The 21,247-nt window shown below is 56.6% G+C and overlaps 3 protein-coding genes and 1 non-coding gene across 4 annotated transcripts; 3 read left to right on the forward strand and 1 right to left on the reverse strand.

Annotated features, from left to right (window-relative positions):
- The first annotated feature begins 2,275 nt into the window (after positions 1–2,275).
- SLC18A1 (solute carrier family 18 member A1) lies at positions 2,276–9,473 on the forward strand. Its single transcript, XM_051640749.1, has 15 exons — positions 2,276–2,384; positions 2,602–2,959; positions 3,473–3,531; positions 3,762–3,845; positions 4,082–4,174; positions 4,443–4,532; positions 5,479–5,522; positions 5,647–5,707; positions 5,824–5,919; positions 7,572–7,650; positions 7,759–7,810; positions 7,950–8,013; positions 8,113–8,232; positions 8,908–9,041; positions 9,334–9,473. Exons 1-15 carry the CDS (start codon positions 2,276–2,278, stop codon positions 9,436–9,438), a joined length of 1,548 nt encoding a protein of 515 aa, XP_051496709.1. The 3' UTR covers positions 9,439–9,473.
- Positions 9,474–12,497: 3,024 nt separating this feature from the next.
- MAK16 (MAK16 homolog) lies at positions 12,498–16,015 on the forward strand. The gene is made up of 10 exons (XM_051640833.1): positions 12,498–12,552; positions 12,977–13,026; positions 13,152–13,261; positions 13,766–13,830; positions 13,926–14,077; positions 14,602–14,656; positions 14,746–14,820; positions 15,112–15,219; positions 15,425–15,481; positions 15,738–16,015. Exons 1-10 carry the CDS (start codon positions 12,538–12,540, stop codon positions 15,924–15,926), a joined length of 876 nt encoding a protein of 291 aa, XP_051496793.1. The 5' UTR covers positions 12,498–12,537; the 3' UTR covers positions 15,927–16,015.
- Positions 16,016–16,277: 262 nt separating this feature from the next.
- TTI2 (TELO2 interacting protein 2) lies at positions 16,278–20,653 on the reverse strand. Its single transcript, XM_051640831.1, is given in 8 exon segments — positions 16,278–16,417; positions 16,705–16,867; positions 17,375–17,518; positions 17,604–17,788; positions 18,461–18,553; positions 19,500–19,686; positions 19,970–20,325; positions 20,327–20,653. Coding segments are annotated over 8 exon segments (1,521 nt in total). The 5' UTR covers positions 20,639–20,653; the 3' UTR covers positions 16,278–16,336.
- A 369-nt stretch (positions 20,654–21,022) lies between these two features.
- Positions 21,023–21,118, forward strand: LOC127394773 (small nucleolar RNA U13). Its single transcript, XR_007891685.1, has one exon. It is a non-coding gene; the product is annotated as a small nucleolar RNA U13 (small nucleolar RNA).
- The last annotated feature ends 129 nt before the right edge of the window (positions 21,119–21,247 follow it).

The following is a 21,247-nucleotide window of genomic DNA, read 5'->3' on the forward strand; positions in this document are numbered from 1 at the left end:
GGAGGATGTTCTCATCTCACCTTATTTGCAATACTTTTTGGCCATGCAGGAGCCAGATTAATGGCCTTGTTGGCAGATTTATGTGCCAAGAGGAAAAAAGATGAATATGTCTGGGATTTATTTCCTTTCCCTGCAGTAAATCTCTGCATCCTGAATGAATGATGGTGTTAGTTTTGGTTTAAAAAAGAAATCACAGAGCAAAGTGTCAAAAGTTCAAGAAAACAGAGATGATGGAAGAAAAGAGATCACATTCTCAGGGGCATTTCCAGTGCCTCAGCCACCCATGGATATCATTTTACATCCAGCTTTGCTTCTGGGGAGCCAGCCTTGTTAGTCCAAGAGTCTGTGTCCCTGGAGGGAGAGCAGACAGTGGAACAGCCCAGGGAAAGGCTCTGGATGGGCACCCCCTGCCTGCACCTTCCATGGAGGGGAGGAAAGAGCAGAACATCAGCTGTGGGGGGATCACAGCTCTTCAGACCTGTGGACACCCAGGGGAGAGGTCGGATGCCCCCCGTGTCCCTCAGAAACCACGGCCAGGAGCAGAGTGTTCAGGCCTTGAAAATCTTTCCATTCATTAGGAACAACCCCCATCAGTGCACTGATCATTTTGGAAATCCTGGAAATGCTGGAGTTGACCATAAATCCCCAGGGTGCTGCAGGGCTCATTGGGGAAATCTGCCTGGTTTTATCCCGGGGTGAGTAAGATGGAGGCACAGCTGGAACGAGGGCAGATGTTCCCAGGACAGGCAGCATCAGGCAGCAAGGGAACAGCCACCAGTCACTGGAGAGGAGTCCAAGACCTCAACTATAATGTATTTTACAAATGCACCTCCCAGGGGCATTTCATGATGCCAGCCTTGCCTCCCCGTGACAAACCCCTGATGGATGGAGGGCTGTGCAGTCCCAGGGCAGCACCTTCCTGTGCTCAGACCCAGGCAAGAGTTAAGGTGCCTGGAGAGAGATAAGGGTTGATGAAAGGCTGGAGAGGAGAGCAGGTGCCTGATCTGCAGATAAACACTCTGCCTCTCCCCTCCTGCCCCCCCAGCCCACCCCACCACCCGGCTCTGACGCAGAAGGAGCTGCAGGGCTGGATGGAACTTGTTTGAGGTTCCAATTAAATCTCCCTGGAAGAGGGACACTCATATCCTCTCTCCTGATAAAAGGCACCCATAAATCCCCCTGGGACCAGCAGCTGCAGAGCACAGCACCAGCACAGCACCGAGATGGGCTCCAGGGTAAGAGCTGCTTTTCCTCTGCTCCAAGCAACAGGTTTGCACTGGGAAGGGGACAGAGTCTGTGGGTTGAGATGCAAGGTTTACATTGCTCCATGTGTCTTTATTGTCTGTGCTTCCTTATTAGTTCTTTATGTATTAACTTTTATATACCTGTATCTATCATCTATATCTACATCTTGCATTCATTCTGTCACAGAACCACAGGGTGGTGTTTATCTGGTCTTTACTAGCACTTGGAGGGGCAGTGAGAGACCAGCCCTGTTTCCCAGCTTCAGGACTCATGTGCCACGGTAGAGGGTTTGCAGCATTTGCTTTGTTTTACTAAAAATGGAAAAATATCATTGCTTGGGATCTCAGGAGGCCACAGGATTATTGGGAAGAGCAGTAGTTCAGACTCGGCTCCATCTTTTTTGCCACTTGGTCTCTGAAGTGCCAAAGAGCCACAAGGACAGAAATGGCTGATTGTCTGGCGCAGGTTTCTGATTGATATTTCCAGTGTGACAGAGCAAGCAATCTCCTCTCAGTCCCTCTGAAGCTCTGATTTTAATCACGTATGTTGGGCTTTTAAGCCCTGTATCTTGCCATGACATTTCAATTAGGTCAAATGAAAAGGCATGAGAGGTAAATGAATTTCCTTTGAGAAGGAACTTAATCTCCAAAGAACAAACATGGAATAAAAGATGTCGAGATTAGCAGAGATAAGGTGCTGGTTTGATCTGTGCTTTGAGTCTTTGGAGTAAGACTTAAATGATGCCTTGAAGCAGGCACAAGATGTCTCAGGAGAGTGGAAATGGGTTAGAGAACATTCCATCTGCAATTCTAAATGCAAGCTTGAGCACATCATGGTCTTTGATGGCAAAGCTGTTGGTCTCAGCTCCCAGAGAAGAACACCCAGCTCTTGGAGGACACGGCCACCGAGCTGCTGTCTCAAGGGAGAAGCTGTGGGACATTTTAACCTGGAGTGCTTTCTTTAAAGGCTGTGGGGAACCTCCAGCCCTGAAGAGGAGGAGCCAGCAGGACGGGGGTGCCAGGCTGTGGCCATGCCCGGGCCCTGGGGCTGGCTGGCAGCGGGCAGGGCATCGCGGGGACTGGTGCTGCTGGTGGTGTTCGTGGCCCTGCTGCTGGACAACATGCTGCTGACAGTCGTGGGTATGGTCTGGGGGGGCTCTGCTCCCCAGGGACACACCTCTGGGGGGGCAGCTCCTTGCTCAGGCTCCGGTGGGGTCCTTGTGTGGGGAGAGCCCTGGGGAGAGCTGGGTGCTGGCAGGACCCCCCCATTCAGCCAGCACCCTTCGGTGCAGCTGCATGCCGAGCCAGAAAACAGAGTAAGATCAACTAAGCAAGCCCTCCCCTGCTTCTCTTCCAGTTCCCATCATCCCCACCTTCCTTTACACGACAGAATATGAAGGTGCCAACAGCTCTGTTGCCGCAGCCTGGACTGAGCCAGCTCCTTCAGCCTGGAAGGCTCCTCCTTTCTCTTCCACCTTCTATTCTGACAACACCACGGTGACTCTCTCGGGCTCCACGAGCACAGTGGACTTGGTGAAGAGAATGGAGAGCAGCCAATTTCCACAGCCCTCAACCAGCAACCCACCCACACCCAGCAGCTGCCTGCAGGGTGAGGAGTTCCTCACCAAGGAGAACATCCGTGTGGGGCTGCTCTTTGCCTCCAAGGCTCTCCTGCAGCTGGTGGTCAACCCATCTGTGGGTCTCCTGACCAACAGGTAGGTCAAAAGAGCTGGGTTTGTACCAGGGTGTAGCCCCTCAGGGACAGGCAGCTCCTGCCTGCTGATGAAATTCCCATGGGCTGAGCTGTGAAGGTCTGTGCTGGGCATGTGCAGCCCCTGCAACCACAGAACCACAAGAACTGGTGGGTAAAATCCCCAGGGGGAGGACACGTGCATCACAATAAGCACGGATTTTACCTTTTCTAAAAGCCTACAAATGGTTTGCAAGTTCAGATTACAACACAAGCCTCATCAACGCCCTCCTGAGGTACAGACAGATGCTATTTAACACCAGGAACCAGCACACAAAGAAAGATTCCCACCTCACTATGGATTATCATGTTCTTGTTCAGATTTTCTGCCCCTTTACAGTTCTCCTGGGTGCACTTAGACACTGGATGCTCCTGAGATGTTCACCAGCCCCCAGAGACCTGTGTGGTAAGGTTGGGCAGATCTCACCTGAGAATGAGGAATTCTCTCTGAGATGGTGTCCCTTGTTTCCCTTCCCAGGATAGGATTCCACATCCCCATGTTCATCGGATTCATCATCATGTTCCTCTCCACAGTCAGTGAGTATTTTCCTCTGGGCTGCCCTTCACACCCAGCAGCACAGGAGAAAACCCTTCTGTCTGTGCCTGCACAGCTGTCCTGCTGCAGGAGGAGGGAGAGCAGAGGAACAAGTCTCAGAAATCAGGGACAGGAAAGGACCAGCAGCACCCAGCACCCAAACTGGTGCACGCTGAGGCTGCTGTCACCCTCTGCAAGGTACTGCCTGACACCATCTCTCCTTCCTCTGCAGTGTTTGCTTTCTCAGGCACCTACACTTTGCTGTTCCTTGCCCGAGCCCTGCAAGGCATCGGCTCGTCCTTCTCTTCAGTGGCAGGTAAAGGCTGGAGTCCCACCACCCCCTCCCACATGAGCTCCCCTTGCCTGGGCTCGATCAGCAGCTCAGGAACCAGCAGCAGCACAGATGTGCTGGTGCCTTCAGACAGTGCTCCCACCCAGCCCAGCCAGCAGATAAATCCCCCCCCACAAAGCCCTGGCTGCCTCAGAGAGGAGCCCCAGCAAGGAGGCACCAGCCAGGCTCAGGTGGCCTCTCTGCTCTCCCTCTGCTGCCAGGCCTGGGCATGCTGGCCAGCGTGTACACGGACGACTTGGAGAGGGGCAACGCGATGGGGATCGCCCTGGGAGGCCTGGCCTTGGGTGTGCTGAGTAAGGAGACCTCCATCCCAAGGGGGCTGACATCAACAGCATCTCCAGAGCTTCGCTGACCATCACCTGTGGCTCCCACCCACCTGGCTGTGCCCCTGCCCAGCATCATCCCACCGGCAGGGCTGGCCTGCCCTCCTCCCTCCCTCTGGCCACAGGACCCTCCACCTTCCCCCAACACCCACCAGGGGTTTGGAGCAAAGCAGGAGGGCAGGAGCTGAGCGTGGGGCTGGTGACACTGCCCCTGTGTAGACACAGCTTCTCCTTCCAGTCGGGGCCCCCTTTGGGAGTGTGATGTACGAGTTCGTGGGGAAATCGGCTCCTTTCCTGGTCCTGGCGTCTCTCGCCCTCTTGGATGGAGGTGAGAAGAAGCCAAATGATTTAATCCAACCCTACCCCCCCCCAAAAAAAAGCTGCAAATGCAGAGGTTTCGGGGGGAATCTCAGAGGGCTTGTGTGAAGGAAGAGGCAGAGGAACACGACACAGGTAATACCCTCAGCACTGGTTGTTCTCTTACTGCTAAAGCCCATTTTCTGCCACTGGACGATTGACACAGCAATACAGCAAGAATTAGTCTCTCATTACTTAATAAACCCCTTGGTTGCTTTAATGGCTTGAACAGCACATTCAGTGAAGCTGTTGGAACAGGGAATTCTTCCCACCAGGCAGAGCCTCTTCCCTGTGCCATGAGGGAATCTGGCTGTGCCAGCATGGAGGGTGCTCCTTGTTCTTTCTCCCCAAGCTGTGTTACAGCTGCTGGACCCCAGAGCCCTCAGGGCCCAACAGCGAAGTTACAGAGAGCAGAAATGTGCATTTTTTTTTACTGGGAGGCATTAAGCTAATTTAATTATAGTCACAGTTACCATCCTTGCCTAGATGTAATGCAAGGCACCTCTAATGAAGCACATAAGAGCTTCTGGAAACTGAAACGTAGGTTCCAGACACCTGAAACTTCCTTTTTTATTCCTGTTCTTTCCCACATCTCACTCCTGTCATGCTCTGGTTGTGGGTCCCCAGCAGGCAGCAAGATGGGGAGTATCTGGGTGTCTGGCTGCTTCGTGGGCTGACAAAACACTCCTCACACAGTTCACTCCAGGGAGTGTTGCTGCTCCCTCCCCAGGGACGGAGCTGGGACCCTCCTCTCCCTCTGCCCACTTGAGCCGTGTCCCCAGATGCAGCTCCTGCATCCCCAGGGGCTCTGCTGATGGAAGGGGTCGTGCCAAAGGAGAAGCCAGAGGGAAACAAATGCAGGTTAGATGGGGTAAAGCTGTCTGGGGCAGCCAGCTAACCCCAGTGTTCCCTTCCAGCCTTGCAGCTCTGCATCCTGCAGCCCTCTAGGATCTCCCCAGAGGTGAGTGCAGAGGTGGGCACAGGGCAGTGGGTGCTGGAGGGGAGCAGCACAAGCACCCAGCTGGGCAATGGAGCAAGTGCACAAGTGTCTCCTGGCTGATCTAACCCCCTTTGCCACCCCACAGAGCACCCAAGGGACACCACTGTCCACCCTCCTGCGAGACCCCTACATCCTGGTGGCTGCAGGTAAATACTCCTCTGTGCACCCAACACCTCCTGGTTTAAGAGGTTTCCTCCTGCCTTACCTGAAACAGCAGCAGGAGGTGGGTAACAAGGAACCTTTCTTCCTCTCCCCCCATTAGGAGCCCTCTGCTTCTCCAATATGGGGGTGGCCATGCTGGAGCCCACCTTGCCCATCTGGATGATGCAAACCATGTGCTCCCCGAAGTGGCAGCTGGGTGAGTCCTGTGCTCTGCAGTTCAGCTGCAACCAGTCCCCTGGGATGTCCCCCTACATCCCTCCAAAAAAAAAAAGCAGAAAACATCTACCCTCACCCCACACAGAGAGAGTGATCCCAGGTTGCCCGTTGATCCAATTCCAGCTGGAAGTGCCCTTGGTGGCAGCTACACATGGTGCTTTTCTCTGTGATTGGAAAAGTTGTATAGAATCCGAGTCCCCACAAGAGCAATAAGGGAGGGAGGGAGGCAGGAAAGGCTGTTTGGTGCACGGGAAGCCTGTTGAATCCCTTCCACTGCAGGGCAGATAATGGTTTCATGCTGGGCTGAAATTGTGGCAGCCAGGTGGGTTTTGCAGGGGCAGCTCCGGGTAAAAGAAGGTCACTGAGAGTCCCAGGCAGGACAGGATAGCATGTGCTAATTACCAGCGGCCTAGAAAAGGGGAGATGGAGATAACATTGGCTGTATTTGCTACAAACGTACAAATTAATTGTTATAAAATCCAGTTGGCTGAGGAACGACCTGGGGAGCTGCCCCAGGCTGCACTTAGAGCCCAAATTGAATTGCAGGCCGGGAGCAGGAGGGCTGAGAGAGCTCCTAACCCAGTTATCCCCTGGTCAGGCAGGAGCATCCATCCTGATAAGAGCCTTGGGTGCTTCTCAGGAGCAAGGGATTGAGCAAGGGAGGGCGAGGGTAGAGCAGAGCCCCAAGGGCTCTGGCAGGGGGGAGAGGGGACAGTGTAGCTGCTTGGTGACCACAAATGTCCCAGGGGGAGGAGAGCACTTGGAGCTGCTCCTGTCAGCACTCAGCTCAAAGGGAACCTTGGAGGCAACTCAGGAGGATCCAGAGGTCAGCAGGCATGAAAGAAAATCCTAAATATGCTCACTAGGTGTTCCCATACCTGAGATTTGAGAGCAGGCTGGGTCTGGACCCAGCTCAATTGCAAGCCACCTGTCTCACAAGCTACCACAAACTCAAGAGCCTTCTTTCTTTGTGTGCTCTGGTTTGCCCACTCCCATAATTCTGGCAAAAAAACCCCTCCAGAAGCCCTTGGGCTAAACCTGCAGGATTCACCACACTCTGTGGCTGTTAAAGAGGGGAGAGAAAATTAAACACCAATTAGTGTGTTTCAATAAGGAAGTTGTCTCAGTGAAATGGAGCTGCTCAGTTCTATTTAGAGTTGGCAGGAGAATATATTAAAAATAAACAACTGGTAAATCAGCAAACAGTGCAAATATTTGACTGCATAATGATCCCCAAGCTTTCTACTCAAGCAGCTGTTTTATTCCTCTTGATTTAATAAGTGAAAAGCAGAAGGCAAGGGGAGAAAGGTGGGGGAGACAGAAGGACAAGCTTCTCAAAGCAGTGGGGACAAAACATCCTGCCTTTGGCTTCTGGTGATCTCACAGATCTCATGGGTGAAGCCCTACTCCTCACGTGCCTCAGTTTCCCCACCTCCAATCAAAAGCAAACACATTTTATCTGCCTGCCCCTGCCTCCATCTGCCCCCCACCCTCCCCAGGGCACGAGGAAGGTCAGCTTGCTGTGCCAGGCTCAGGATAATCCCCCAAAGGAGAGGGGCAGTGAGTGGAGGGAACACTCCCTGCAATTTCCTTGGGGATGACCCACTCCTTTTCATCCTCTCCCCTCCCCAGGGCTGGCATTCCTCCCTGCCAGCATATCCTACCTCATTGGCACCAACCTCTTTGGGATTCTGGCCACCAAAATGGGCCGGTGAGTGGAAGATCAAGAGATTTCAGCCCAGCTCAGTCCTGTGCTTTCAGCATGAATGATGCTGGTGGTGGGTGCAGTCTGGGAACTTCTGCCTTCTCCTCCCTGCAGGTGGCTGTGCTCCCTGGTCGGGATGGTTGTGGTGGGAACCAGCCTGCTTTGTGTAAGTAGCACCCAGGGGGTTAGGTGACTGCTCAGAGGCTGCACGTGGGTTTGGGTGTCACAGACCTCCAGCCCTGCACCCTCAGCAAGCTCCCCTGGCCTCACCCCTGTGTCCTCTCTCTCTCTCTGTCCTCTCAAAGGTACCTCTGGCCAAAAACATTTACGGGCTGATTGGCCCAAATGGGGTGCTTGGCTTTGCCATAGGTAAGTTGTGGGTGTTGGGGGATGACACAGCTCCCAGGCAGCTTCACTGCTGCCCGCAGAGGAGGTGATGGCCGAGCAGGTTCCTCTTGCTTTGGGCAGGAATGGTGGATTCCTCCCTGATGCCTCTGATGGGTCACCTGGTGGACCTTCGCCACGCCTCCGTCTACGGCAACGTCTACGCCATCGCTGACGTGGCCTTCTGCATGGGCTTTGCCATTGGTATGGAGGAGCTTCTGCTGCAGCACTGTGTCCAGCTCTGCAGCCCTCCACACAAAGAGGGACATGGAGCTGTTGGAACGAGTCCACAGAAGGGCCACAAAAGTCATCTGGAGCAGCTCTGCTCTGGTGACAGGCTGGGAGAGTTGGGGTGTTCAGCCTGGAGAAGAGAAGGCTCCAGGGAGACCTTAGAGCACCTTCCAGTGCCTGAAGGGGCTCCAGGAAAGCTGGGCAGGGAGTTTTTGCAAGATTCTGTACTGATAGGACAAGGGGGAATAGTCTAAAACCAGAGCAGGATGGATTCAATCAGACATGAGGAAGAAGTTCTTTACAAGAAAGGGGGTGAAGCGCTGGAACAAGTTGCTCAGAGGTGGTGGAGGCCCCATCCCTGGAAACACTCAAGGTCAAGCTTGACAAAGCTCTGAGCAACCTCATCTAGTTAAAAAGGTCCCTGTGCACTGCAGGAGGGGCTGGACTAGATGATCTTTGAAGGTCCCTTCCAAGCCCACACATTCTATGATACTCTTGGGATACTCAGAGTGTATCTCACTCCCTTTCCTGCTCCCCGCAGGCATCCAGCACAGAGTCTGCAAACACAGATGCACAGAGCCACTCCCAAGTGGACAGGCACCTTCTGCTCCCTCCCACCTTGACCTTTTTTCACGTTGACATCCTCAGGGCCATCCACAGGAGGTGCCATTGCCCGAGCCATCGGGTTCCCCTGGCTGATGATCATCATTGGAGTCACCAACATCGCCTACGCGCCGCTCTGCTGGTACCTGCGCAGCCCTCCTGCTAAAGAGGAGAAGATTGTGAGTTCCAGGATCCTGTCTTTGCTTCAAATAGAGGGATGGGCAATCCAGAGGTCTGGGGGAAGAGAAGAACAGATTTGCCAGGGGTTGTGTCTTCCCTGCCGGGCTCTACTCTGCCTTCAAAAACGGGACAAAAAACCTCAGGCGATAAAACTAGAGACACTTAGAGCTGTGATCCCTCCCTTAACTCACAGCTTGTGTTCCCTGGGCAGAAGTTCTTGGCTGCTTTGGCTTTCTTTAAAATTGCCTCTTCGTTGTTGCTAAAACCTGGTTTCTCCTCCCCTTTCCCCAGGCAATCCTCAGCCAGGAATGCCCCCTGCAAACCAAAACCTGTGCCCCTCAGAAACCCGGGCGCCATTTCCCTCTCACCAACGTGGAGGCAGAAGAGGTGGAATAGCAGGAGCAAGGACTGGTTTGAAGCTCACAACAAGCTCACAGAAGATGGATGTAGGAGCACCCAAGAGTAACCCAGCCTCCCCCAAGGCCTGGGGACACAGGGGGTGTCACTGACCTCTCACAGCAGGGAGCAGAGACCCAGGATTCGGAGGATCTGTCCCTTTAGTTGAGCCACTCATTTGCTGTGTGACTTCCAAGTGACTTCCCCAAACTCACCACAGCTCATCTGTAAAAAAAAAAAACATCAAAACCCAAAAGTTAGGGAGCTCAGGAGCTCATATACACCTCCAATATTGTCTTGGGCACAGCCTGCCCAGGGCTACCACAGTCCAGTTGTTGATGACTTTTAAAATGTGCAGTTCTTGAGAGAAAAGCACTGGAGAAAGAGGGAATGAAATCAACAGCCTTGGGGAGATTTCCTTCTCCAGAATCCTGCTCTAGTCCCCAGCATGAAACCTGCCTGTGACACCAGGGCATGATCTGTCTGTGCCACCACCGAGCCCTGGGTGACAATGTCACTGTGCTCCTCGCTCCCCTGGAGGGAGTTCCAATGTTTGGTGCTGTCTCAGTAGAGCTTTATGTGTTGTGCTGCTCACGTGATGCTCCTGTGTCTCTTCCACCATCCATTAAATAAATTAACTGAAGAACTCAAACAAAATCAGGTAGAAATAAAAACCAGTTTTGGACTCGGCCAACAAAGCTCGTCAGGTCTCTGGAGATCATAAAGTGACTAGGAGGGTATTTTTAGAAATCCCTGCCCCTCACCTGGGATGGGGGACTGGGCTGTGTTTGTGCTCCTAACCCATCACCACCAGAAGTACCATCAATTTATTTAATTGTCCTTTTGCAATTTCCTGGCCACAAGTTTAGAAAGGGAACAGCTGCACTCTTAGCAGTAATTATTGGGTATAATGGTCTGTGAAAGCAGGGGAGAGTTGTAAAGAAAGTGAAGCAATAGAGGCACCAAATTAATTGTCTAAGTAACAGTGAGAAGAGATCAGGCTGGGAGAGTTGGGGTGTTCAGCCTGGAGAAGAGAAGGCTCCAGGGAGACCTTAGAGCACCTTCCAGTGCCTGAAGGGGCTCCAGGAAAGCTGGGGAGGGGCTTGGGACAAGGGCAGGGAGGGATGGGATGAGGGGGATGGATGAAAACTGGAAGAGGGAGATGGAGGCTGGAGATGAGGAGGAAATTCTTTGCTGTGAGGGTGGTGAGAGCCTGGCCCAGGTTGCCCAGAGAAGCTGTGGCTGCCCCATCCCTGGCAGTGTTGAAGGGCAGGTTGGATGGGGCTTGGAGCAGCCTGGGCTGGTGGGAGGTGTCCCTGCCCATGCAGGGGGGTTGGGACTGGATGATCTTTCAGGTCCCTTCCCACCCAAACCAGTCTGGGTTTCTATGATGCTACAGAAACTCCTGTGATCTCATTTTTCCAGTAAAACTTCAACCTCCCAACTTCTGCTCTTGACAGTTTCCATCAGCTCATTCCTGGCTGGAAGGAGCAGCCGTTTCACTTGCCAGACAGAACAGATGATTCCCAGCTCCCAGCCTGAGCAGCCCCGTGCAGATGTGCCTGCCAGCAGGGAAACAGGAGGGGAAGAACAATTTATGGAGACTTGGGACCTTAGGGCTCATCACCAAGGGCCATAAAGGCTGTTGCCAGGCAGTCCCACCTCCACAGTGGGGACGTTGCCCCTTGCTTTGCACATACAAGATAAAATCCTATTTCTTAGGCTGACTGGAAGTGAGGAATGCCAAGCCTGCTCTCAAAAACTGGTTATTTTTATCTTCCACCTGTTTCCCTGCTTTGCCAAGAATAAAAGGAAAAAACGTGTTTGCTTTCTGTGATGGGAGGGGGGAAAAAAAACACCCACGAGCTGTTGTTCTATCTGGGGATCTGTTCACACCCCCCAGTTCAACATCAACTCTGATCCCCTCTGCCTGCCCTGGAAATCCACCCCCTGTGTGCATCACCAAGCAGAGGGGACCCTGGTTCCTGCAGGGTGGGCTCCTCACCCACCCTCCCCTAGCAGGCAAAGCCAGTCAGGCTCCTTCCTCCAGCACTGGAAGCTCAGACTTCTTAATTAACCAACGAGCTGCAGGGCCAAGGACAGTTTCTCTGCTCGGAGTGAAGAATTAGGTCGTGATCTTTGCATCAAACAGCCCTGCTGGGGAAAAAACAACAACTCGTCTCATTCTTGAGTGCATTAGATCATAGAATGGGTTTGGTTGGGAAAGAGCTTTTAAAGATCATCAAGTGCAGCCACTCACCCAGCCCTGCCAAGGCCACCACTGACCCGTGTCCCTCAGCACCCTCTTCAGTTTTCATCCTCCCCAGGGACAGAGACTCCACCCGTGCCCTGGGCAGCCTGGGCCAGGGCCTGACAACCCTCTGGGGGAAGAAAGTTTTCCTCATACACAATCAAAACCTTCACTGGTGCAACTTGAAGCCATTTCCCTTGTCCTTCCTGTCCCCTCCCTTCCCTTCCAGGACCTTTCTTCAGGTGCCCAGCTCTTCCCTTCCCCTCCTTTCCCTCCACTGCCCTTCCTTTCCCCTCTCTCCTCTTCCTTACCTTTCCTTGGCCGTTTCTTTGCCCTTTCACCTCCTTGCCCCCCCTTTCCCTTAAACATTTAGATGGAATTCTGTGCTGTGAGGCTGGTGAGAGCCTGGCCCAGGCTGCCCAGGGAAGCTGTGGCTGCCCCATCCCTGGCAGTGTTGAAGGGCAGGTTGGATGGGGCTTGGAGCAGCCTGGGCTGGTGGGAGGTGTCCCTGCCCATGCAGGGGGTGGGATCTGGATGATCCTTCAGGTCCCTTCCCACCCAAACCAACCTGGGATGCTGCGGTGACAGGCAGGGGGCTGCTCGGGGAGCGGATGGGATGGGTGCCCCCTCGGACACCACCCCTCTCGGTGCCTCATGCAAGAGCCAGCCCAGCCCAGGAGGGCCCACGGGGCCCAGGGGGCCGGTCCCGCGGCCCGGGCCGGGATCGGGCCCCGCCGCCCGCCCTGCCGTCTCCATGACAACGCGGCGCCCCCTCCCGCCGGCAGCTCTCGCGATAGCGCGGCGGCCCCGCCCCTTCCGGGCATGGCGGCGCTCTAGGCGGCAGCACCATGCACTCGGACGACGTGAGTCCGCCCGGCCCCCCCCTCCCGGTGGGCCCGTCCCGCGGCTGGGGCGGGGGCGACAGGCCCGGACCCCCCCCCACAAACACCACGTGGCGGGGGCGGGGGGGGTCCCTGTCCCCTGCCCCGGGGTTTGGGGGGGGGTGTAGAGGCCGCCGCGGGGGGTGAGGGGGGGGTGAGAGGGGTCTGGGGGGGGGTAAGGGGGGGATGTGAGGTGAGAGGGGGGGTCAGAGGTGGTCAAAGTTGGTCAGAGGGGGGTCAGAGGGGGTGAGAGAGGTGGAGGGTGAGAGGGGGTGAGAGGGGTAGGTGGGGGGTGAGAGGGGGGTGAGAGGGGGTCAGAGTGGGGTCAGAGGGAGCTGACGGGGTGAGAGAGGGGGCTGTGAGGGGGCTGTGAGGGGGTGTTGTCAGCCGGTGTTTGCCCTGGCAGGTGGTCTGGGACACGCTGGGCAACAGGCAGTTCTGCTCCTACAAGATAACGTGAGTTGCTGCGGGGAGGGGGAAGTTTGGCTGCCCCCCCCCTTGTCGCTGGGTGGCAGAGGAAAGGGGGGGGGGCAGGGGTTATTCCCAGCCTTCCCCTCCGGCCTCACCTCTCTCGTTTCCAGGACCAAAACCCAGAACTTCTGCCGCAATGAGTACAACCTGAGCGGGCTGTGCAACCGCTCCTCCTGCCCGCTGGCCAACAGCCAGTACGCGACTGTCCGCGAGGAGAAGGGTGAGGGGCACCCCGGCTCTGAGCACCCCCCTGCTGGGGACACCCTCAGTGTCCCCCCAGCTCTGGGGACAGGCTCAATCTCCCCCCAGCTCTGAACACTCCCCCATGCCAGGGACACCCTCAGTGTCCCCCCAGCTCTGAGCACCCCCCCCTTGCTGGGGACACACCCTCAGTGTCCCCCCAGCTCTGGGAACAGGCTCAGTGTCCCCCCAGCTCTGAGCACTCCCCCCAGCTCTGGGGACACCCTCAATGTCCCCCCAGCTCTGAGCACCCCCCCCTTGCTGGGGACACACCCTCAAGTGTCCCCCCAGCTCTGGGGACAGGCTCAGTGTCCCCCCAGCTCTGAGCACTCCCCCCAGCTCTGGGGACACCCTCAATGTCCCCCCAGCTCTGAGCATCCCCCCCTTGCTGGGGACACACCCTCAGTGTCCCCCCAGCTCTGGGGACAGGCTCAGTGTCCCCCCAGCTGTGAGGGGCCCCCTCAGCCCTGCCCCTGCCCCCCAGGTCGCTGTTACCTCTACATGAAGACCATCGAGCGCGCAGCCTTTCCCCGCCGGCTCTGGGAGCGGGTGAGTGAGCAGGACCTGACCCAGGGGCAGGGAGACACGAGGATCCCCCTCCAGGCATGGAAACCCCCCCCCTCCTTTTGTTGCTGCTGCCCCAGGTCCTACTGAACAAGAACTACGAGAAGGCCCTGGAGGAGATCGACGAGAACCTGATCTACTGGCCGCGCTTCATCCGGCACAAGTGCAAGCAGCGCTTCACCAAGATCACCCAGTACCTGATCCGCATCCGCAAGCTCACCCTCAGCAGGCAGTAAGGGACAGGGCTGCCACCTCCTGCCCCCAACAGGAAGGGAGCAGCTTCATGCTCACAGGGCCTGGTCCTGAGGGGGGATTTCAACCACCCCCGCTGGAGGGACAAAGCACCAGCAACCCCGGGAAGCTGCCCCATCCCTGGCAGTGTTGAAGGGCAGGTTGGATGGGGCTTGGAGCAGCCTGGGCTGGTGGGAGGTGTCCCTGCCCATGCAGGGGGTTGGGACTGGATGATCTTTCAGGTCCCTTCCCACCCAAACCATTCCATGACTCTATGACCACCCTGGCTTGGCTCCAAGTCACTGCCTGCCCACCAGCTCCCAGAGCTGCTGTCCTCTGGCAGGCCTGGAAATGAGCCTGGCCAAAAATGGGTTTGACCACAGCATGTCCTGAGAATATAAATGCACTCAGATGAGGTGCAGCCCCATTCTCAGGACACTACTGCTGGCTGTTGCCCTGCACAAGTTCTCCATCATCTGCTCCAGATGGGCAGATTCACTCACCAGGTTTTGTTGTTCCCTGTAGGAGGAAACTTGTTCCTCTACGCAGGAAGATTGAAAGGAGGGAGAAGAGGAGAGAGGTACTAAGACCCTTCCCTGTGATCCCCTCAATTGCTTCTGTTCCCTGTGTCTTCCAAACAACTGACACTGCTCCTCTTTGCTCCACCAGGAGAAAGCCCTGGTTGCTGCTCAGCTGGATAATGCCATTGAGAAGGAATTGCTGGAAAGACTGAAACAGGCTACAGTAAGGAGCAGTGCCTTCAGGGCACAGCATCAGACTGTCCCTCTGTCCTGCTGGGAGGGACATGGGTGCTGGGAGGAAAAGAGAATTATCACCCATGTAGGGCTGGGGACAACTGCTCACTGCCCTTCCTGGAGAGCTCTTCCCCCAGAGCCCCTCATCCTTGGTACAGCACCATGTACTTCCCAATTAGGGAGGTCTGGTGCTGCCTCCATGCAGGCCACAGGCTTTGGGTGACCCACCAACAGCTGCCTTCCTCCTGTGCCTTACAGAAATCCTCCTTTTCCTTTCCAGTATGGAGACATTTACAACTTCCCCATCCATGCCTTTGACAAGGCTCTAGAGCAGCAGGATGCAGAGAGCGAGAGCGAGTCTGATGCAGAGAAGGAAGATGAGGAGGAGGTAATTAATGTCTTCAGCCACCTCCAGCCTTCCCTGACCCGGGGCAGCACCTGATTCACACACTACTTTAAATGTTGGGGTGAGATTAGGGGAGGTGAACTCAGGGAAAACGTGTGTGCAAGTGGTGGCCTTGATGGCTCTTCCATGGTGAGTCTTTATGGTGCTCAGGCTGCATCTACCAGCTCCTCATTTTTCTTTCTTACAGGACATGGATCAAAGAGAGTTTGTGGAAGCAGATGACAGTGATCTCAGTGACTTTGAGGTAGGTTAAGCACCTGGTGTCAACTGTTTGGAAATAACCTCTGCCCTCGTGGGATCTGGTGATGGGGTGAGAGCTGGAGAAATTGGATTTGTGGAAGATCATGCTACAGCCAGACTGTAGCCACTGCCCCCAGCTCCTCTGGCTAGACAGCTAGGAGCAAGGAATTAGGAAATGGAATTGGATACAGGAGATAATTTTGCAGGAGGAGGAGGTTTCCATGGTGTGTTTTGACATCACTCTTGTCTTTCTTTCCCAGGACATGGATAAGTTGGAGACAAGTAGTGACGAGGAGCAGGAAGAGGAGGAAGAAGTAGAGAAGAAAGCCTCACACTCCAAATCTAAGGGGAAAACTCCTCTGAAAGGACCAGCCAGAAGAAAACGTCCCTACATTGAAATAGAGTATGAAGAAGAAACAGAGCTCAGCAGCAAGACCAAAGCAGCCTGACCCCTGAGCCCACCTCCTGGGCTGACAGGACTTGGAGCTGGCACTGGGACTCCTCCCAGCAGGACCCTCAAAAATTACTCATTTTTCAATATCCTAACCAATCATTTTCTTTAAGAAAATAAGGGTTTCTGTCCCCACCCCAGGGAATTGCTGCAAGTTTGTCCCAACTGCTGCAGGAAGCCCAGTTTGGAAAATGACTCCCCCCAACCACACAAGGCTCAGCTCGGACTGTGCTCCGGGAAGGAACCTGGACTCGGGGGGGGGGAAGTCACGTTGTTCCAGAACTGGAGCAGCTGGATGTGGCACAGTGAGGTATGGGGCTAAGAGGGGTGGGATAAGAAAGCCAGTAACTTTAAATAAATAAACAAGTTTACTGTACACAAGTGAGCCAAGCACTGCTCAGCTGCTCCTCAGGCGCTCTCCTGCACCTTCCGGAGGCATTCCCGCACGCGGGGCTCCTCACAGCTCCTGGACACACCTTCCAGCAGCACCTGGAACAAGAAAGGAATCAGATTCCAGGGCCCTGGCACCCTCAGGTCTGGGGTATTAATTATCAGCCCTCCCCCTGCCATCTGCTGGAAGAGAATGACAGAACAGAGAACCTGTCGATAGCTATCAATTATCAATCACTTATAAGATCACTTATCAATTAAGTCCTTATGTGGGTGGAAATGGATGCTTTCTAAGCCCTGTTGGTCTGAGGAAGCAACTGGGCCCCACAACGCCCTCTTCCAAGGGAGAAAGGGCCAGAGATGAAGCAGGTGGGTTCCCAGCTCACCTTCACCTGCCCTTCAGAGCAGCGATCCAGCAGGATGAGACATTCTGTGGCCCCTTGGAGCAAAGCAGCTCTCACTGGCTCAGGCGTCGGGCTCTGGTCGGTGTGGACATCCCAGATCATCTTCAGCAGGGCTGGGAGGAGCACAGGGAGCCTGCAGGGCATCCTGCAGAGACAAACACCAAGTGTGCCTTACTCCAGAGCTTTTCTTCAAGCCAGGGGACAGCACAGCCTCGCTGAGCAGCTCCGAGGTGCTCCAGGCAGGATTTGGGGTGGAGCAGGACTGTGGCTGGCCCAAGATCAGTGACTGCTCCAGGCTGAAGAAGCTGCCTGGCTTAGTGTGGCCACCAGAGGGGGGGACACAGAGCCTGAGCCTGAGGGAACTTTTGGAGGGTGTCCCAGGACAGCAGGCAGCCCAACTCCCAGCACAGGGCTCACTCCACAGTGAACACAATTAGCTTTTAGCCAAGCTGATCCTTCTAGAACAGGCAGAAATCAGATCAAAACGAGGACCAGGCTTAATTTTGGAGCCAGGGTTTTCAGCCAAGCAGTTTTGCCAGTGGTTCCTCCCTCTTGACAGATCCTCCCTCAAGATTCCAGGGCCTTTTCCCCAAGCAACAGGAGCCCTGGCTCTGAGGGAGGGACAGCCCTCGGGATGTGCAGAGTGTCCCACCTGGGCCAGGCGTGCTCGATGGCGCAGCGCAGCGCCTCCAGCGTTCCCAGCCGGGCCTCTTCCTCAGGGCCATCCCAGACTTCCAGGTATCCCAGGATAACTCTCTCCAGCCTCTTCAAGTGCCTCACCATCAGGATGCCAAGTCTGCTGACACAGAGGAAGTCGGGCTGAGGAGGGGGACACAGAGGAAGGCCCAAGCAGGTCCCTGGGGCTGGGGAGCTGCTCCCACCTCTGCAGGAAGGCGGGCAGGGCGCGGGCGTACACCCTGCGCAGGGCCAGGCGGTGCTCGGCTTCCATCTGGGTCAGCACCAGCTGCAGCACCTGGTGGCAGGGAGCTGTGGGGCTGCTCTGCTGCTGCCACCTCTGGGCTCTCTCCAGGATGGGCAGTAAGTCCAGCAGGCACAGCAGGACTGCCTGGATGGGTGTGAGATGGGAAAAGTGGGCGGTCCCGCTCCAAAAGATGCAGTCGCCTCCAACCCCGCCCGACACCCACAGCTGCAGCTCCCCTGACAGCCCCGGCTGCTTCTCCTGCCTGTCAGCAGCCCCACAGCAAGGCTGGCACTTCCAAGGGGATGGCAGACCAGAGACCTCCCCTCTACTTGGAGGTTTTACTGAAATCTATTGAGATAGCTTGTCCCTTGGCCACAAGGTTGGGCTAGCAGCAGCTTCCAGTGCCTGAAGGGGCTCCAGGAAAGCTGGGGAGGGGCTTGGGACAAGGATAGGGAGGGATGGGAGCAGGGGGGTGGATGAAAACTGGGAGAGGGAGGTGGAGGTTGGAGATGAGGAGGCAATTCTTTGCTGTGAGGGTGGTGAGAGCCTGGCCCAGGCTGCCCAGGGAAGCTGTGGCTGCCCCATCCCTGGCAGTGTTGAAGGGCAGGTTGGATGGGGCTTGGAGCAGCCTGGGCTGGTGGGAGGTGTCCCTGCCCATGCAGGGGGTTGGATCTGGATGATCTTGAAGGTCCTTCCCACCCAAACCCTTCTAGGGTTCTATGAAGCAGACGCTCTCTCCTCATGCCTTAGCTGGTTGTCCCTCCTGGGGCTGACACACGACCTCACAAGGCAGGTTACAATGAAGTTCTCTCCTACCTGTATGAGAGGGGCCTCCCGTGAATAGAGGTGGTTGTACAGGGCATGGTACACAACCTGAGCCCTGTTGAACTGGCAGAGCTCAGCAGCTGGCTGCAACAACAGGGAACAGAACATTATTCCTGAGTGTCATGCTCAGCAGCGTCTTCAGGTGACAGAAGAGAGGAGCCTTCAGAGCCCCACGTCTTGCCAACACCACCCTGGGACATGCTGTGCAGCAGGAACACTGCTTACCAGAGGGGGCAGGTCCCAAAACAAATGCAAGTTAATCACAGAATCACCTTGGTTGGAAAAGACCCACTGTTAACTAACACTGACTAGTCCTTAACTAAACCATCTCCCTAAGTACAATGTCTCTGTGACTCTTGGATCCCTCCAGGGATGGTGACTCCACCACTGCCCTGGGCAGCCTGTTCCAGTGCCTAACAACCCTTTGGGGGAATAAATTCTTCCTGACATCCAACCCACACCTCCCCTGACACACCCTGAGGCCATTTCCTCTTGTCCTGTCACTTGTATCTCTGGAACAGCCTGATCCCCACCTCTTTATAACTTCCTTTCAGGGAGTTGTAGGGAGTAAGAAGGTCTCCCCTCAGCCTCCTTTTCTCCAGGCTGAACACCCCCAGCTGCTCCTCAGAAGACATCAGCTCCAAACCCTTCATCAGCTTCACTGCCCTTCTCTGGACATGCTCTCATAGCTCAGTGTCCTTAAACCCTGCCCTGCACAGGAGCATCCACTTCCTTCACCTCCCCAGCTGCATCTCTGCAGTTCCACTGCTGTTACTTCACTGTCCTGCTCTGCAAACCCCTGATGGGTCAATCAGCTGAGTTCAAAAGGCACCAAAACAACCCTTTGCTTCGTGTTAATATATATAAGCACCAGACACATTTAAACACCACGGGACAGGGAGGAGGATGGTGCAGGATCTCTAGGCCCACAGCACCCCCAGGATCACAAGGCAGGAATCCCAGCTGCCAACCAGCCCACCCTTCCTTCAGGCAACACCCAGAGAGGGCTCCGACTTCTCCAGCCTCTTACCACGTTGAGGATGATGTGGTGCAGGCAGCGCACCCCCAGGATCTTGTTCTCCTCCCTGTAGTCATCCGAGAGGAGCAGGGAGGGCGGGAGGACCCGCTCCAGGTGGGGGCTGAGCCAGGGCCGGGTGACCTGGGGCAGGGTCCAGCAGAACACCAGCTTTGTGGCTGGGTTACACTCCCAAGTGTCTCTGGGAAGACAAACACCAGCTCAGGGAACGCTGGAACTCACATTTCCTGGGTCTCTCCGCTCAGATTAATTCTCTACCCCCCTTTTCCCCCCCCTCTCCCCCCCTCAACCTCCTTCCATTACTGGGGTGTTTGTAAAGTTCTTGCCCCCGGGGTTATCACTGAGTGCCTCCCAGTGCCTCCCAGTGCCTGAGCTCAGCTTCCCAAAAGTTTCCAGCCTTTCCTCCATCAGGACCGACCAAACACGCCGCCGCTGCCCTCCCCTCCCCTCCCCTCCCGGCTCACTTGGTCAGCTCGTGTTGCAGGAGCCCCAGCACGGCCGCAAATCTTCCTTCCTCCTCCTCCTCCTCACTCTTCCCTCGCAGGAACTCAGCCACCGACCCGCAGCCTGCAGCCCGCAGCAGCGCTGCCAGCAGCTCCTGAGCCACCCCCCGAGACCCCCCGCTCGTCCAGGGCCCCTCCACGAGGTGCGTGGCAGCCAAGACGAAGACGGGACCCTCCACCCGGCGCAGGACCGGACCCACCGCGGCGGCCCCCAGCCCCTCCCGGCTCCTGGCGGCCTCCAGCTTCCCGAGGAGCCGCAGGAACACGGCGCCCACGTCCGCTGCTCTCTCGGCGGTGGCAGCGCCGGAGCCGGCCCGGGGGGGGCAGGTCCGCGCCCTCCTGCTCCTGCCGCGGGGGCGCCGCGAACCCGCCCAGCGCCGCCGCCAGCGCCCCCAGCGCCGCGGGCACCGCGCCCCGCAGCAGCCCCTCGCAGTCCGCAGCCTCCAGCACAGCCCCCAGCTCCCGGAGCACCGCGGCCTCGGGGGCACGGCCGGGCCCCGGGGAGAGGAGCCTCTGGATCTGCGGGAGCAGCTGCTGGGCCGGGGGGAGCCCCGGGGGGAGCCCCGCGGGGGGCGGCTCCGGGCCCGGCGCCTCCAGCCTCAGGGCCCGCACGAGGCCGCTCAGCTCCATGGCCCGGCCCCGCTGCCCCTTTCCCACCCCCCCGCTCCTGCTTCAGAGCCCCTGGGGACCCCGCACCCCCGGGGAGCAGCGCCCGGCGCGGACAGACCCCGCAACACCCCCCGCCGCAAAGCTCCGGCCCCGCCGTAAAGCGCTGCCCGGCGGGGCGGGGCGAGGCCCGCATAAATTAGCATGGTTAATTCTCGCCGGTCGAAGGGGACGGTGCGGGGTTGCGGCGCGGGGAAGGGCGGGAGGAGGCTGCGGGAGCGGGGGCGGGTGGGGCGGAGGGGGGTGCGTGGGGAGGAGAGGGGGGCAGTGGGGAGGGAGGGTCTCGCCCTGAGCCAGAGGTGAGGGGCGCGGCGATGGGGAGGGCCACGGGGGGGGGGGTTTTTCCCGATCCTTCCGGGTTTAGAGCCAATGATGAATGGGGCGGCACGCGCCTGCGTGACGTGTGCGACCTGCGTTACGACGTGGCACAAAACCCATCTGAGCCCCCGGGGGGTCCGTGACGTCACCGTGACGTCATCTTTCCATCCCTGACCAACAGCAGCCGCAGCTTCCCCCGCCCGCGGTCATTAACCCTCATTAGGGGACCCCCGCACCCCCGGAGGGTCCCAGCCC

This window comes from Apus apus, chromosome 26 (genome assembly GCF_020740795.1).
Source record: "Apus apus isolate bApuApu2 chromosome 26, bApuApu2.pri.cur, whole genome shotgun sequence".
NCBI classification, from domain to species: domain Eukaryota; kingdom Metazoa; phylum Chordata; class Aves; order Apodiformes; family Apodidae; genus Apus; species Apus apus.

Bases quoted from the DNA above. Each gene is read 5' to 3' on its own strand.
- MAK16 (XM_051640833.1), top strand. The intron at 13,831-13,925 runs GTGAGTGAGCAG...CTGCTGCCCCAG, and splicing joins CCCGCCGGCTCTGGGAGCGG to GTCCTACTGAACAAGAACTA. The intron at 14,078-14,601 runs GTAAGGGACAGG...TGTTCCCTGTAG, and splicing joins AAGCTCACCCTCAGCAGGCA to GAGGAAACTTGTTCCTCTAC.
- SLC18A1 (XM_051640749.1), top strand. From the start codon at position 2,276: ATGCCCGGGCCCTGGGGCTGGCTGGCAGCGGGCAGGGCATCGCGGGGA. The intron at 2,960-3,472 runs GTAGGTCAAAAG...TTCCCTTCCCAG, and splicing joins GTGGGTCTCCTGACCAACAG to GATAGGATTCCACATCCCCA. The intron at 8,014-8,112 runs GTAAGTTGTGGG...TGCTTTGGGCAG, and splicing joins GGTGCTTGGCTTTGCCATAG to GAATGGTGGATTCCTCCCTG.